This window comes from Littorina saxatilis, linkage group LG14 (genome assembly GCF_037325665.1).
Source record: "Littorina saxatilis isolate snail1 linkage group LG14, US_GU_Lsax_2.0, whole genome shotgun sequence".
NCBI classification, from domain to species: Eukaryota; Metazoa; Mollusca; class Gastropoda; order Littorinimorpha; family Littorinidae; genus Littorina; species Littorina saxatilis.
This window is the reverse complement of record NC_090258.1, coordinates 29556126-29569118: the sequence shown is the minus strand read 5'-3', so window position 1 is coordinate 29569118 and position 12993 is coordinate 29556126. Positions and strand designations below refer to the sequence as shown.

At 42.7% G+C, this 12993-nt stretch overlaps 1 protein-coding gene and 1 long non-coding RNA gene across 2 annotated transcripts in view; both read left to right on the top strand.

Annotated features, from left to right (window-relative positions):
• Nucleotides 1–1422, top strand: part of LOC138947525 (uncharacterized) — a 10165-nt gene extending 8743 nt beyond the window's left edge. Inside the window, exon 3 of the long non-coding RNA XR_011449694.1 lies at nt 1201–1422. This is a non-coding gene — a long non-coding RNA (uncharacterized lncRNA). The remainder of the gene's footprint in view (nt 1–1200) is intronic.
• A 1491-nt stretch (nt 1423–2913) lies between these two features.
• LOC138946575 (MAM and LDL-receptor class A domain-containing protein 1-like) overlaps nt 2914–12993 on the top strand; it is a 64375-nt gene continuing 54295 nt past the window's right edge. Inside the window, exons 1-9 of the mRNA XM_070318020.1 lie at nt 2914–2979; nt 5042–5164; nt 5796–5947; nt 6642–6738; nt 7575–7724; nt 9836–9955; nt 10324–10478; nt 11187–11268; nt 12713–12862. Of these exons, the coding sequence (XP_070174121.1) occupies nt 5050–5164; nt 5796–5947; nt 6642–6738; nt 7575–7724; nt 9836–9955; nt 10324–10478; nt 11187–11268; nt 12713–12862 (1021 nt within the window). The 5' untranslated portion in view covers nt 2914–2979; nt 5042–5049. The remainder of the gene's footprint in view (nt 2980–5041; nt 5165–5795; nt 5948–6641; nt 6739–7574; nt 7725–9835; nt 9956–10323; nt 10479–11186; nt 11269–12712; nt 12863–12993) is intronic.

Sequence of the window (12993 nt, the reverse complement as noted above, 5' to 3'; positions counted from 1 at the left end):
TTGGATATGTTATGTTAACGAAGAGAGGAGACTGCTGTGGTAAGTTTCGATGGCTGGATTATTTCATTGATTAACGTACAGGCGGGGCCCGGTAGCTCAGTTGGTAGAGCATTGGACGTGTGATCGGAAGGTCGCAGGTTCGAATCCGGGCCGGGACGGACACGGGTCAACTTTATGTGCAGACCCAGAGACGGAAGCCATGTCCCACCCCCGTGTCACCACAATGGCACGTAAAAGACCTTGGTCATTCTGCCCTAAGTGCAGGTGGCTGAATACACCTAAACACGCAGACACCTGGGTAGCGCGACTCCGTTGCTGCTAGCTTTCCACTGGGAGGAAGCGACCCGAATTTCCCAGCGATGGGACAATAAAGTAATGACAAATGAAAAATGAAAATGAAAAATAATCATGTATTTGATTCAATTAATGATAGAGGGCCAGAGGGCCAAAACGGCGACATGCCAACAGATTTCGACATGACTTTGTGTGACAGCCACCCACCATAGAAATGACGTGATCTTTGCAGATTGTCAATCAATCATAATAATAATAATAATAATAATAATAATAATGGACATTTGCTATAGCGCATAATCATATATATGCTCAATGCGCTTTACATATTAATTTCAATAATTTATCAATCAATCATTTATCAATCAATCAGCCAATCAGATAACGTCGCATCATAATCAACAGCAATGGGTGACATGCTACGGAATTTGACATTAATTCGAACGCTACTCATGCGTGAGTTTTGCAGATTGTCAGCCATTTAACCGATCAGCCAATTAGCTAACGTCGCAACAAAACAAACAGCAAACAAACCCCTCTTTCTCTTTCTGTTCCCAACAGGCGACATGCTAGCGGATTTCGACATCCCTTTGTACGACAGCGACCTCAGAAAAGATGTGATTTGCTCTGCAGATTGTCAATCCTCATTTATCAAACAATCAGCAGATGCTGCACATTAATCAACAGCAAACTAATCCCTCTTTGTCTTTGTGTGCGCAACAGGCTTCATGTTAACGTAGTTTGAAATAAACTTAACCCTGTACGACAGCGAAACCCCACAAAGGATGGCGTGAGTTCGGCAGATTGCGAATCACTCAAACAATCAAATTAATATTTCCGCAACATAATTAACAGCATAATAATCCTTCTTGCTTTGCTCATTCCTTTTTTTTCTTCCCAAAACAGCCGACATGCTAACGGATTTCGACATAACGGTGTATGACAGCGACCCTAGACAGGACGTGCTCGGCTCTGCCGACTGTATACAGCTGACCACCACGCCTGTTGGTCTTGGCGCCACGCAAGAGTTCCAATGCAGACCTTCCACCAGAGGCAGGTGGCTACAGGTCAAGAAAGTCGGCGACAGTCTCACCCTCTGTGAGGTGCAAGTCTTGAGGAAAGAAGACGAACGAGGTAAGTAGCAGAGAGAACACTTTTCGGGTGGTTGGTGGGGGGGAGGGGATGTGGGGGGGGGGGGGGGGGGGCACATGGTTACCAATGCAGACCTTCCACCAGAGGCAGGTGGCTTCAGGTCAAGAAGGTCGGCGACATTCTCACACTCTGTGAGGTGCAAGTCTTGAGGAAAGAAGACGAACGAGGTAAGTAGCAGAGAGAATTCTTTCCATTTGGAGAGGTGGATTGGTGTAAGGAAGGAGAGGGATGTGTGGGGGGGGGGGGGGCACACGGTTACCAGTGTAGGCCAACCACCAGAGGCAGGTGGCTTCAGGTAAAAAAAAAGTCGGCGATAGTCTCACACTCCGTGAGGTGCAGGTCTTGAGGAAAGATGACGAACAAGGTAAGAAGATGAGATCATTTTTATTTTGTTTTATTTATTTTATTTCATTTTGAGGGGAAGGGGAGTAGCACTAAAGAGTTTCCTTCCAGCACCGTCGAAAGGAAGAACAATGCCAGAGCTGGGCAGAACACTGTTTGTCTTTTTTTTCTGTTTGGGGGTGGGGGCGGTGGGGGTGGGGGGGGGGGTACATGGGACGGGATTGTCAATGTATATCAGTTGCAACTCGAAAGTTTTTTGCTTCAGTCAAATAATCTTGGAGATTGTACGAGTATAACCCACTTGGGGTATATATGTGTATGTGTGTGTGCGTGCTTGCGCGCTTGTGTGCTTGCGTGCGTGCGTGCGTGCGTGCGTGCGTACGTGCGTGCGTGCGTGTGTGCGTGCGTACGTGCGTGTGTGTGTAGATCAAATAGATCAAGACACGGGGAGACGGCCAAACTTTCTGTGCATACGTATATGCGTGCACGTGCACCTTTCGATCAATCGACTCGCCATGCCTGTTTCTTTTATTCCATTTACTCGTTATTCAACTTGCTTCAAAGGCACACGATTCTGATCCAAATCATTGTTTGGCCTTTCAGACATTGACCAATTCCAGTGTGCATTCGACTCTCCCGACGTCTTCAAGTCCTGTGGGTTTTTCCCCGCCCGGTCTGCTAGTGATGAGTGGATTCACAAGAACGGGACAACCATCACCACCATAGCTATTCCACAGTCTGACAAAACTACGGAGAAAACGACCAAACAAGGTAGGTAACAACAGAACGGAACAGCCGTCACCCCCATAGCTATTCCACAGTCTGACAAAACTACGGAGAAAACGACCAAACAAGGTAGGTAACAATAGAACGGAACAGCCGTCACCCCCATAGCTATTCCACAGTCTGACAAAACTACGGAGAAAACGACCAAACAAGGTAGGTAACAACAGAACGGAACAGCCGTCACCACCATAGCTATTCCACAGTCTGACAAAACTACGGAGAAAACGACCAAACAAGGTAGGTAACAACAGAACGGGACAACCATCACCACCATAGCTATTCCACAGTCTGACAAAACTACGGAGAAAACGACCAAACAAGGTAGGTAACAACAGAACGGGACAACCATCACCACCATAGCTATTCCACAGTCTGACAAAACTACGGAGAAAACGACCAAACAAGGTAGGTAACAATAGAACGGAACAGCCGTCACCTCCATAGCTATTTATGCTCTTACGTTTTATGTTGTATATTGCAATGCTGTGATACACCACACCTGAGTTTCTCGTTGAGATAATACTACCCAATATTGACTGACTGTGTGATGATATCTTCTGCTATGGTCTGTTGAGACAGTGATATCAAAATCGAGACAGGAGGTCGAGATTTTGATATCACTGTCGAAACAGACTAATAGCAGAAGATATCATCACACAGTCAGTCAATGTTAGATATATTGCTAATTCTCTGGACATTTTGTATTTACTGTAAAGACATTACAAAAGTATTTGTCTCAGTTTTGGCTGTTCCATATATCCCTCCCTCTGATTATTATTTCTTTTTGTTCACTCTTTTCTTGTACTTTTCAGTATTTAAAAAAGTCTTTTCTTTCAAAAAGTCTTTAGTCACTTGCTCAACTAAATTCTGGGATCATTACATTTTCATATATATATTTGTTTGTTTTTAAATTCAGGTGTTTTTGTTTTTGAAGTGGGGAAGCAATAAAGAGGTCGTCGATATCAAAACTGATATCGACGGAAATGTCGTCGATATCACTTTTACAATGAGCTCAGTTTTGCCCAATTGGCCAATGGAAATCCACGTAACATATGAAATAGCAATACAGTGTTCTATGTCTAAGATCTGTTCACATTGCAAGACAAAGTAGAAAACACAGTCTGATCCCATCACAGAGAACACTACAACACATGGCAGGAAACAAGGTCTGATCACACGTCTAGACACTCGGAACACGGTACACAGAGAACACTACAACACATGGCAGGAAACAAGATCTGATCACACGTCAAGACACTCGGAACACGGTACACAGAGAACACTACAACACATGGCAGGAAACAAGATCTGATCACACGTCCAGACACTCGGAACACGGTACACAGAGAACACTACAACACATGGCAGGAAACAAGGTCTGATCACACGTCAAGACACTCGGAACACGGTACACAGAGAACACTACAACACATGGCAGGAAACAAGATCTGATCACACGTCAAGACACTCGGAACACGGTACACAGAGAACACTACAACACATGGCAGGAAACAAGGTCTGATCACACGTCAAGACACTCGGAACACGGTACACAGAGAACACTACAACACATGGCAGGAAACAAGATCTGATCACACGTCTAGACACTCGGAACACGGTACACAGAGAACACTACAACACATGGTAATTGAAGACGAGCTCCATTTCCTGGATAGTTGTACAAGATTTCATGATCTACGCTTGCAGCTTATGGAAGATGCACGTGTTAATGCTCGAAATCCGAGTCAGCTGATGACGATGCAAGACGTACCGATACAGCAACAACTTGCTGAATTTGTATACAACTGCATGATTATACGCAATAATGACATAACTACAGATACATAACAATGTTGTAATCACTGCTCCATGGACGATATTTCTTCTTGTCTTTACAAATATCCACTTCGTGTCTGATAAACCCTTTACTGTGTTTTTATGACAATTAAATGAGTTCTGAGTTCTGAGTTCTGAGTTCTGAGTTCATGGCAGGAAACAAGGTCTGATCACACGTCTAGACACTGGGAACACGGTACACAGAGAACACTACAACACATGGCAGGAAACAAGATCTGATCACACGTCAAGACACTCGGAACACGGTACACAGAGAACACTACAACACATGGCAGGAAACAAGATCTGATCACACGTCAAGACACTCGGAACACGGTACACAGAGAACACTACAACACATGGCAGGAAACAAGATCTGATCACACGTCTAGACACTCGGAACACGGTACACAGAGAACACTACAACACATGGCAGGAAACAAGATCTGATCACACGTCTAGACACTCGGAACACGGTACACTGAGAACACGACACAAACGTTTCGAGAACAAAGTTTGTCCCGGTGACTTCATCCTATCAGCAGTACATTAATACGCGGAGGGTCACCGCTGGGTTGTCAATATATCGGTATCGTACAGCTTTAACAGTCTTATGTGATGTGTACGTCAGGATCTTACATGTACGTGGATGGGTCAATGCTGGGGGCGAGCGACCAGGCGTCTCTGGTGTCCAGGCGAGTGTTGTACCAAGACTACGGACCTCGCTGCTTGACCTTCTGGTATCACATGTATGGTCAGTATCTTGGTCTTGTTTCTATTTTTGCCTCTTTAATGTTCTTCATTAAATGTTTGATTTTTCCTTATTTTTTTCTTCTGTTGTCTTTTTTCTTTCTTTCTTTCGATCTCCCTCTCTTAGCCCTTGTCTTGGTGTATACAGAATTATTTTATTTTTCAACATTGGTTGACCGGGCCCCCCAACTGTCATTTTGTTTTTTGGATTATTAAATATTATACGTTATTTATATTGTTGACCGAAATATGACATTTTACACAGATCAAGACAGTCAGTCATCCTCCGAGACCGCGCCATCGGTCGAGGTGAACAATGACTGTCGAGATCATTTTTATATCGATCGATTTTAGTTAGAATTCCCTTTTTTTTTACATTCAGCCAAGTAGTGGCTGAATGTTTTAACAAGAGCGGAGAGCGAGGTTTGTCTCCCAATGTATGTGTGTGTGTGTGTCAATCGCTTGACTGAATGGTTAATCACGCCTCAGCGTTCTTGGTTTTTGTTAACGATTGAACGCACACAAAAATATTTTTTGTAGTCTAACCGCCTGCATATGAGTTTTTCTCGGACTCTGACGCCTCATTGCTCAAAGAAGGGTAATCCAATGTTCCACCGATACATTGATATTTGCAGGAGGATCAACGCGAAATTTACAGGTGATAATCTACGACGATATGCTGACCACCCAGCTTGAAACGTGGGCTGCGGACGGGAGCAGTATCGACATTTGGCGCAGAGCACAGTTCCAGTTTCAGCTGACTCTAGCCAACAATCCAATCGCACGGGTAAGGAATAGTTATGTCTGTCTGTCTCATCTGTCTATCTGTCTGTCTGTTTGTCGGTCTGTCTGACTTTCGGTCGGTCGTTCGATCGGTTGGTATGATATCTATCTGTCTTTCTGATGTCTGTCTGTCTGATGTCCATCTGCCTTTGTGTCTGTCTGTCTGTCTGTCTGTCTGTCTGTCTGCCCGTCCGTCCGTCCGTCCGTCCGTCTGTCTGTCTGTCTGTCTGTCTGTCTGTCTGTCTGCCTGCCTGTCTTGTTGCATGCCTGTCTGTTCGTCTGCCTCTCTGTGCCTTTCTGTCTGTCAAAATGTATGTATATCTGCCCGTCTGCCTGTCTATCCGTGTGTCTATCTATCTGTTTATCTATCTGTCTGTCCGTCTCTGTCTGTCTGTCTGTCTGTCTGTCTGTCTGTCTGTCCATCATCTCATCTTTTCATTTGCGTCGTCGGTGACCAGTCGGCGTTCAAGGCTTAGATATTATCCTCAAGGCCCCTGTTCAGGTGTTAACCATGTAATGTGCTACTTTTGCCAGTACAACTATATCCTATATCTCACAGTGTTCATCAGGGCTTTCAGAACCTTAGTTCAAAAGTGGGACACTTCAGTTTAGAGTAAGCGGTTAACACAAGAAGGAAAATGTCTTCAAGATTACTGTGTAGCTCTCAAGTGTTTTATAAACAACTGAGTCGTTTGCAGGTTGTGTTCTACGTCCCCGGTGTGAATGCCATCAGTGGTGACGTTGCGATCGATGACGTCACAGTCGCACGGGGACTTTGTCCCTATGCGATAAACGGTAATATTTTCTCCGTCTCTGTCACTGTCTCTGTCAGTTGTTTTTTCTCTCTCTCTTTCTCTCTCGCCTTCTGCTCCCCCCACCCTTACTCTCTCACTCTCTATCTATCGTTCTCTCTCTCTCTCTCTCTCTCTCTCTCTCTCTCTCTCTCTCTCTCTCTCTCTCTCTCTCTCTCTCTCTCTCTCTCTCTCGCTCTATTTCTTTCCCTCTTTTTTTCTCTCTCTCTCTCCCTCTCTCGCTCTCGCTCTCTCTCTCTCTCTCTCTCTCTCTCTCTCTCTCTCTCTCTCTCTCTCTCTCTCTCTCTCTCTCTCTCTCTCTCTCTCTCTCTCTCTCTCTCTCTGCTCCTCTATAATAATGCATAATGTTTATATAGCGGGGTATCCAGGGTTTAACCCTGCTCAAAGCGCTGTACAATCAAAATACAACGACAACATATCATTATGTACAGTGCAATCACACATATCAATGAATAACACATTGCACTATAATATCTATAATTTATGACAGTGCAATCACACATATCAATGAATAACACATTGCACTGTAATATCTATAATTTATGACAGTGCAATCACACATATCAATGAATAACACATTGCACTGTAATATCTATAATTTATGACAGTGCAATCACACATATCAATGAATAACACGTTGCACTATAACATTTCATATCAATGAATAACACATTGCACTATAACATTTCTTATCAATGAATAACACATGGCACTATAAAATTTCATATCAATGAACATCACATTGCACTATAAAATTTAATATCAATGAATAACACATTGCACTGTAATATCTATAATTTCTGTGTTCTACTCCTAAAGACGTGTCGGTGACCACAATAGACTGTGATTTCAATGATCCAACGGGGAACATCTGTAATTACGGACAAGACTTCAAAACGGACAAGGGAGACTGGATCTGGACAGACAAGACAACGACAGCAACTGGTCAAGTGACCGCAAATCCTTCTGGTAAGTGTGATACAATACAGTACAATACAGTATGATGCAATGCGATACAATATAATACAAAACAATACCATGCATACTATACCGCTCAATACAATATGATGCAAAACAATACAACACAATGCAATACAATGCAACACAGCACAACATCTTACAATGAAATACAATACAATACAATACAATACAATACAATAATATACAATTCAATACACTAAAATGCAATGCAATATAGAATGCATTGCAATTACAATGCAATGGAAAACAATACAAAATACAATATAATCAATAACATACAGAACATATGCAATACAATGTAATAGAATTAAAAACAATACTGTACAATACAATGTCAATGCAATTCAAAATAAAAGCAATATAATACATTGCAATACAATACAATACTATACAATACAATACAATCGGATGCATAGCAATGCAATACACTACAATTCAATGCAATACATTACATGTACAATACAATGTAAGTTCAGTGCATTACAATATAGCGCAATACAATGCAATGCACTGCAATGATACAATGTATGGAGATTACACAATGTGTTTGGTTTTTTTTAGCTCACGTTGGGAATTCCGAGAAACCTTCTTTGGTTAGTGGGGCACTTACGGGGGTCGAGGCTTGCCCCACTAAACAAAGAACCACTAAACAAACAAAGTTGCGAAATTAAGAATGACGCGTTTGACCATATAAGGAACATAAATTGCTGTCACAGATTGCACTAAAATGTAATACATAGAGAATACTACATGGCTTGCTGTGTCGTACCAGATTTACACGAGTTGGGTTTTTTAAATATTGAACCGCGAGCGAAAGCGAGCTGTTCACTATTTGAAAAAGCAACGAGTGTAAATCTGGTACGAAACAGCAAGCCATGTAGTATTCTGTTTATCCTACATACTGTACTTATGTGTATTTTACTGAAAATGTCCTGCAGTCGAGGCAGCTAAATTGAAGACGCGTGTTTTGGAACCTCGATCTCTTCTGAAGCCTCGTGCAATCTATTACGTCTAAGCAAAGAAACGTCACTCTGAAAGTGTGGCGTGACGTGTTAGTTCTAAAAATCCACCGAGGGTAATTAGTGAGCGCAATTTTTTTTCTATAATGACGTTTGTCTCGGTGACTTTGGCATCATACGCAGTGGAAAAACAGGTCTCTGCCAGACTTGCTTGACATGACCTCATTTACATGATATACACACGTGTGATTTGAACGATTATTATCTCACGAGTGTCTCTCTCACGTATGTAGGATAAAACACGATACGATACAATACTAATAATTTATCATCTCAACTTCGGAAATGTATGTTGTGGCTGTGATAAGGTATGATATTTATCGTAAACTAGACATTACAAGAAGAAGAGTTAGAGAGGGAAAAAGATAGGAAGAGAGAGAGAGAGAGAGAGAGAGAGAGAGAGAGAGAGAGAGAGAGAGAGAGAGAGAGAGAGAGAGAGAGAGAGAGAGAGAGAGGGGGGGAGAGAGAGAGAGAGAGAGAGAGAGAGGGTGAGAGAGAGACAGAGTGAGAGAGAGAGAGAGAGTGAGAGAGAGACAGAGTGAGAGAGAGAGAGAGAGAGAGAGAAAGACAGACAGACAGACAGACACAGAGAGAGAGAGAGAGACAGAGAGACAGAGAGAGAGAGATTTGATTGATTGATTTAATTTTATTTTTCGAGGGTAACAGATTAAGCAATGTATACATGCTTTTTTTCATCCGGCCCTCGCCCATTGAGGGTAACTCGATTAATAACAATTAGAAATAGAAGTTAAGTTAACAACAATACAATTTACATAAGTAACATGTCAAACAATTAAAAAGACATTTCAATATGCATTATGAATATCAATCAATGATGAAATATTATCAAAGATTTATTTACTTAAGAGAAACATCATGTAGAATTCTTTGAATGATGTTTCACTGACTTGTATTTTAATTATATCAGGAATGGAGTTCCACAGTAGTGCACCAGAATAAGAGAGAGACGGAGATAGAGAGAGAGACAGAGACAAACAGAAAGACAGACAGAGACACAGATAGAGACACAGACAGACCGACAGACAGACAGTTAAATTGACTTTTTGTATTTAACTACAGGTTACTTCATGCTCGCAAGAAGTGCTGGCACGTCGGGACCCTACAGAGCAACGATGTACTCACAACGCTACAAGCCACCGTTTCCTCGAAGCTGTGTGCGCTTTCGATACAAGATATCAGGTATTTCAATGATAATAGTGCTAACACATATTGTACAAAGCGGAAAAATCTCGGGAGACATTACCGAAAGCCCTGTACAATGAAGATAAAAGGAAAAGTAGTAACAACAATATCAACAGTGAATTGTTTGGTTTGGTATGTGTTTGTTTGTTTGTTTGTTTGTATTTGTTTGTTGTTGTTAGGGGGGTTATTTTTTGGGGGTTATGTTTTAGCATTCAGTCAATATTTGACTTAATGACTTAACGATGACATAATTTACCGTATAACAATACACTTTTATTTTCAGTAGGAGCATCAAGTTAAACAATACCATATAAACACAATGAAAAGTGTTTCTCAAACTAGATGTTGTACATTTTTGAAACCAGGTGGTATGAATAGCGAGCTGACAGTCAAGATTCACACGGACTCAGAACAACCCTTTAACTCCGAGGGGGGCACAGCACAGGGAACCAAACAGGCCTCCGCCACTGCCGACTGGTTGCAAGCAGAGATTGATATTCTCTCCGCGGAGCCGGTCAGGGTAAGCCGTGTTTTCTGTTTTATGGCATGTTCAGTGGTAATACCTGTTTGATCTTTTTTAGTTCCAACCGGAAGGGCATGGGTTCGAATCCCGCCCTCACCTGGTGGGTTAAGGGTGGAGATTTTTCCGATCTACCGGGTCAACGTATGTGCACACCTGCTTGTGCCGTATTCGCGTGTACACGCAAGCACAAGACCAAATGCGCACAAAAACGATCTTGTAATCCATGTCAGAGTTCGGTGGGTTATAGAAACATTAAAAATACCGAGCATGCTTCCCCCGAAAGCGGCGTATGGCTGGCGAAATGTCGGGGAAAAAACGATCAAACACGTAACTGGTGCAAAAAAACACGAGTGTATGTGGGAGTTATAGCACATGAATGAAAAGAAGAAGGAGAAACGAGTTTTGTTGGTCCCTCCTTTAAAAAAGGTACATTGCTGGGTAACAAGGGGGGGGGGACACGGGTGCAGACTCAGAGACGGTATCCATGTCCCACCCCCGTGTCTCCACAGTGGCTCGTAAAATACCTCGGTCATTCTGCCATAAGTGGAGGTGGTTGGTTACACCTAAACGTTAAACACGCACACACCTCGGTAGCGCGACTCTTGTTGCTGCTAGCTTTCCACTGAGAGGAAGCGACCCGAATACCCCATCATTGGGATACAACAGAGTAAATGTAATGAATTGATATCATTTCTGAACTTTCAGCTATCCTTCAGCGCCTTCACCCAGGGCGGGAACATGGAAACTGCCATCGACGACATTGTCGTTGTCAACAGAGAGTGTGGAAGTAAGAATATGTATAATACTCTTCAACAAATTGTTAAGAACCGGTGTGACGCCGTCATCTTGGCCCCGCCGTCATATTACGATTCTCGGCCTCGTTGATCTAGTATAAACTCTACACTAAACAGAAAAACACCCTTCGATAGTACTGATGAGCGACCTTGGGTACCTTACATTCATGGGGCCAAATTTGTCCAACCAATTTTTTTTATTTAACTTAGAAATTTGATTCATCCTAAAATGTTTTCCTTCTCATTCAAGGGACGTAACCCCTCGGTACACGTTTTCGAAGAAATCGATTTTGGGGGTGAAATCTATTACATTTCACCACCAATTTTCTTCACGTGCAAGAAACTGACATGCTTTTCGTCCTTAAATCATTTCACTTCATTAATTTTACCAGGAAAAAAACCATTTCAGTCTTGAGTATAAATCGAGGGGGTAATATGACGGCAGGGCCAAGATGACGGCGTCACACCGGTCAAGAGAATGAATCAGTTCTCGTCGTGGAGGTATGTGGCTGCAGGGCGTTATTTTCAATCAATCAAGCAATCAATCAATATGAGGCTTATACCGCGCGTATTCCGTGGGTACAGTTATAAGCGCAGGAAGTTATTTATTTAAAAAAAAAAAAAATTATGCAAATTATATCGCGCACATATTCAAGGCGCAGGGATTTATTTATGCCGTGTGAGATGGAATTTGTTTTACACAAAACATCACGCATTCACATCGGCCAGCAGATCGCAGCCATTTCGGCGCATATCCTACTTTTCACGGCCTATTATTCCAAGTCACACGGGTATTTTGGTGGACATTTTTATCTATGCCTATACAAATTTTGCCAGGAAAGACCCTTTCGTCAATCGTGGGATCTTTAACGTGCACACCCCAATGTAGTGTACACGAAGGGACCTCGGTTTTTCGTCTCATCCGAAAGACTAGCACTTGAACCCACCACCTAGGTTAGGAAAGGGGGGAGAAAATTGCTAACGCCCTGACCCAGGGTCGAATTCGCAACCTCTCGCTTCCGAGCGCAAGTGCGTTACCACTCGGCCACCCAGACTACCCAGTTCAATATTTTAAAAAAACAACTCGTGTAAATCTGGTACGACACAGCAAGCCATGTAGTATTCTCTATTTATACACAGACTGGTGAACACCGTTCATGGCCAGGACTCTGTTGTTGCACGTACATCACACGTTTTTGCCTTTGCATGTTTTGTGTCGATTTCATAGGACTTCGAAAACCACCCTCTTTTCTCCAGAAAGCAAATCTTTCATCGCGTTTAGCATGGCGCGATAAAACTGTCTTCCGAAAATGTGTCTAGACCAAAATCTACTGTGATTTCTTGAAAAAGCAAGTTTCAATTAAAGTAAATGAGTGAATGCATGTGATATACAAATAAACGGATTTTGTGTGTTGATGTCTTTCTGCTTGTTTTCAGCTCTAGAGACGTTCAACTGTCCCTTCGATGACCCGGGTTTGTGTGGGTTCGTCCAGTCCACCGCTGACGACTTTGACTTCGATCAGCAGACGACAGTCAGTGCTCCCCTCAAGGGGCCGCAGACTGACCACACCAGTGGAGATGGAACAGGTCAGTTTGTATATTGAGTATCGATTGTCGTCTTCTTGTCCAGTTCCTATACACGAAACTGGACAGTGCTCTGAACAGTCATCTTCCCTGTCATCTCATCCCTTCCAAGCCGATCTCCTGTCTTTCTTTCT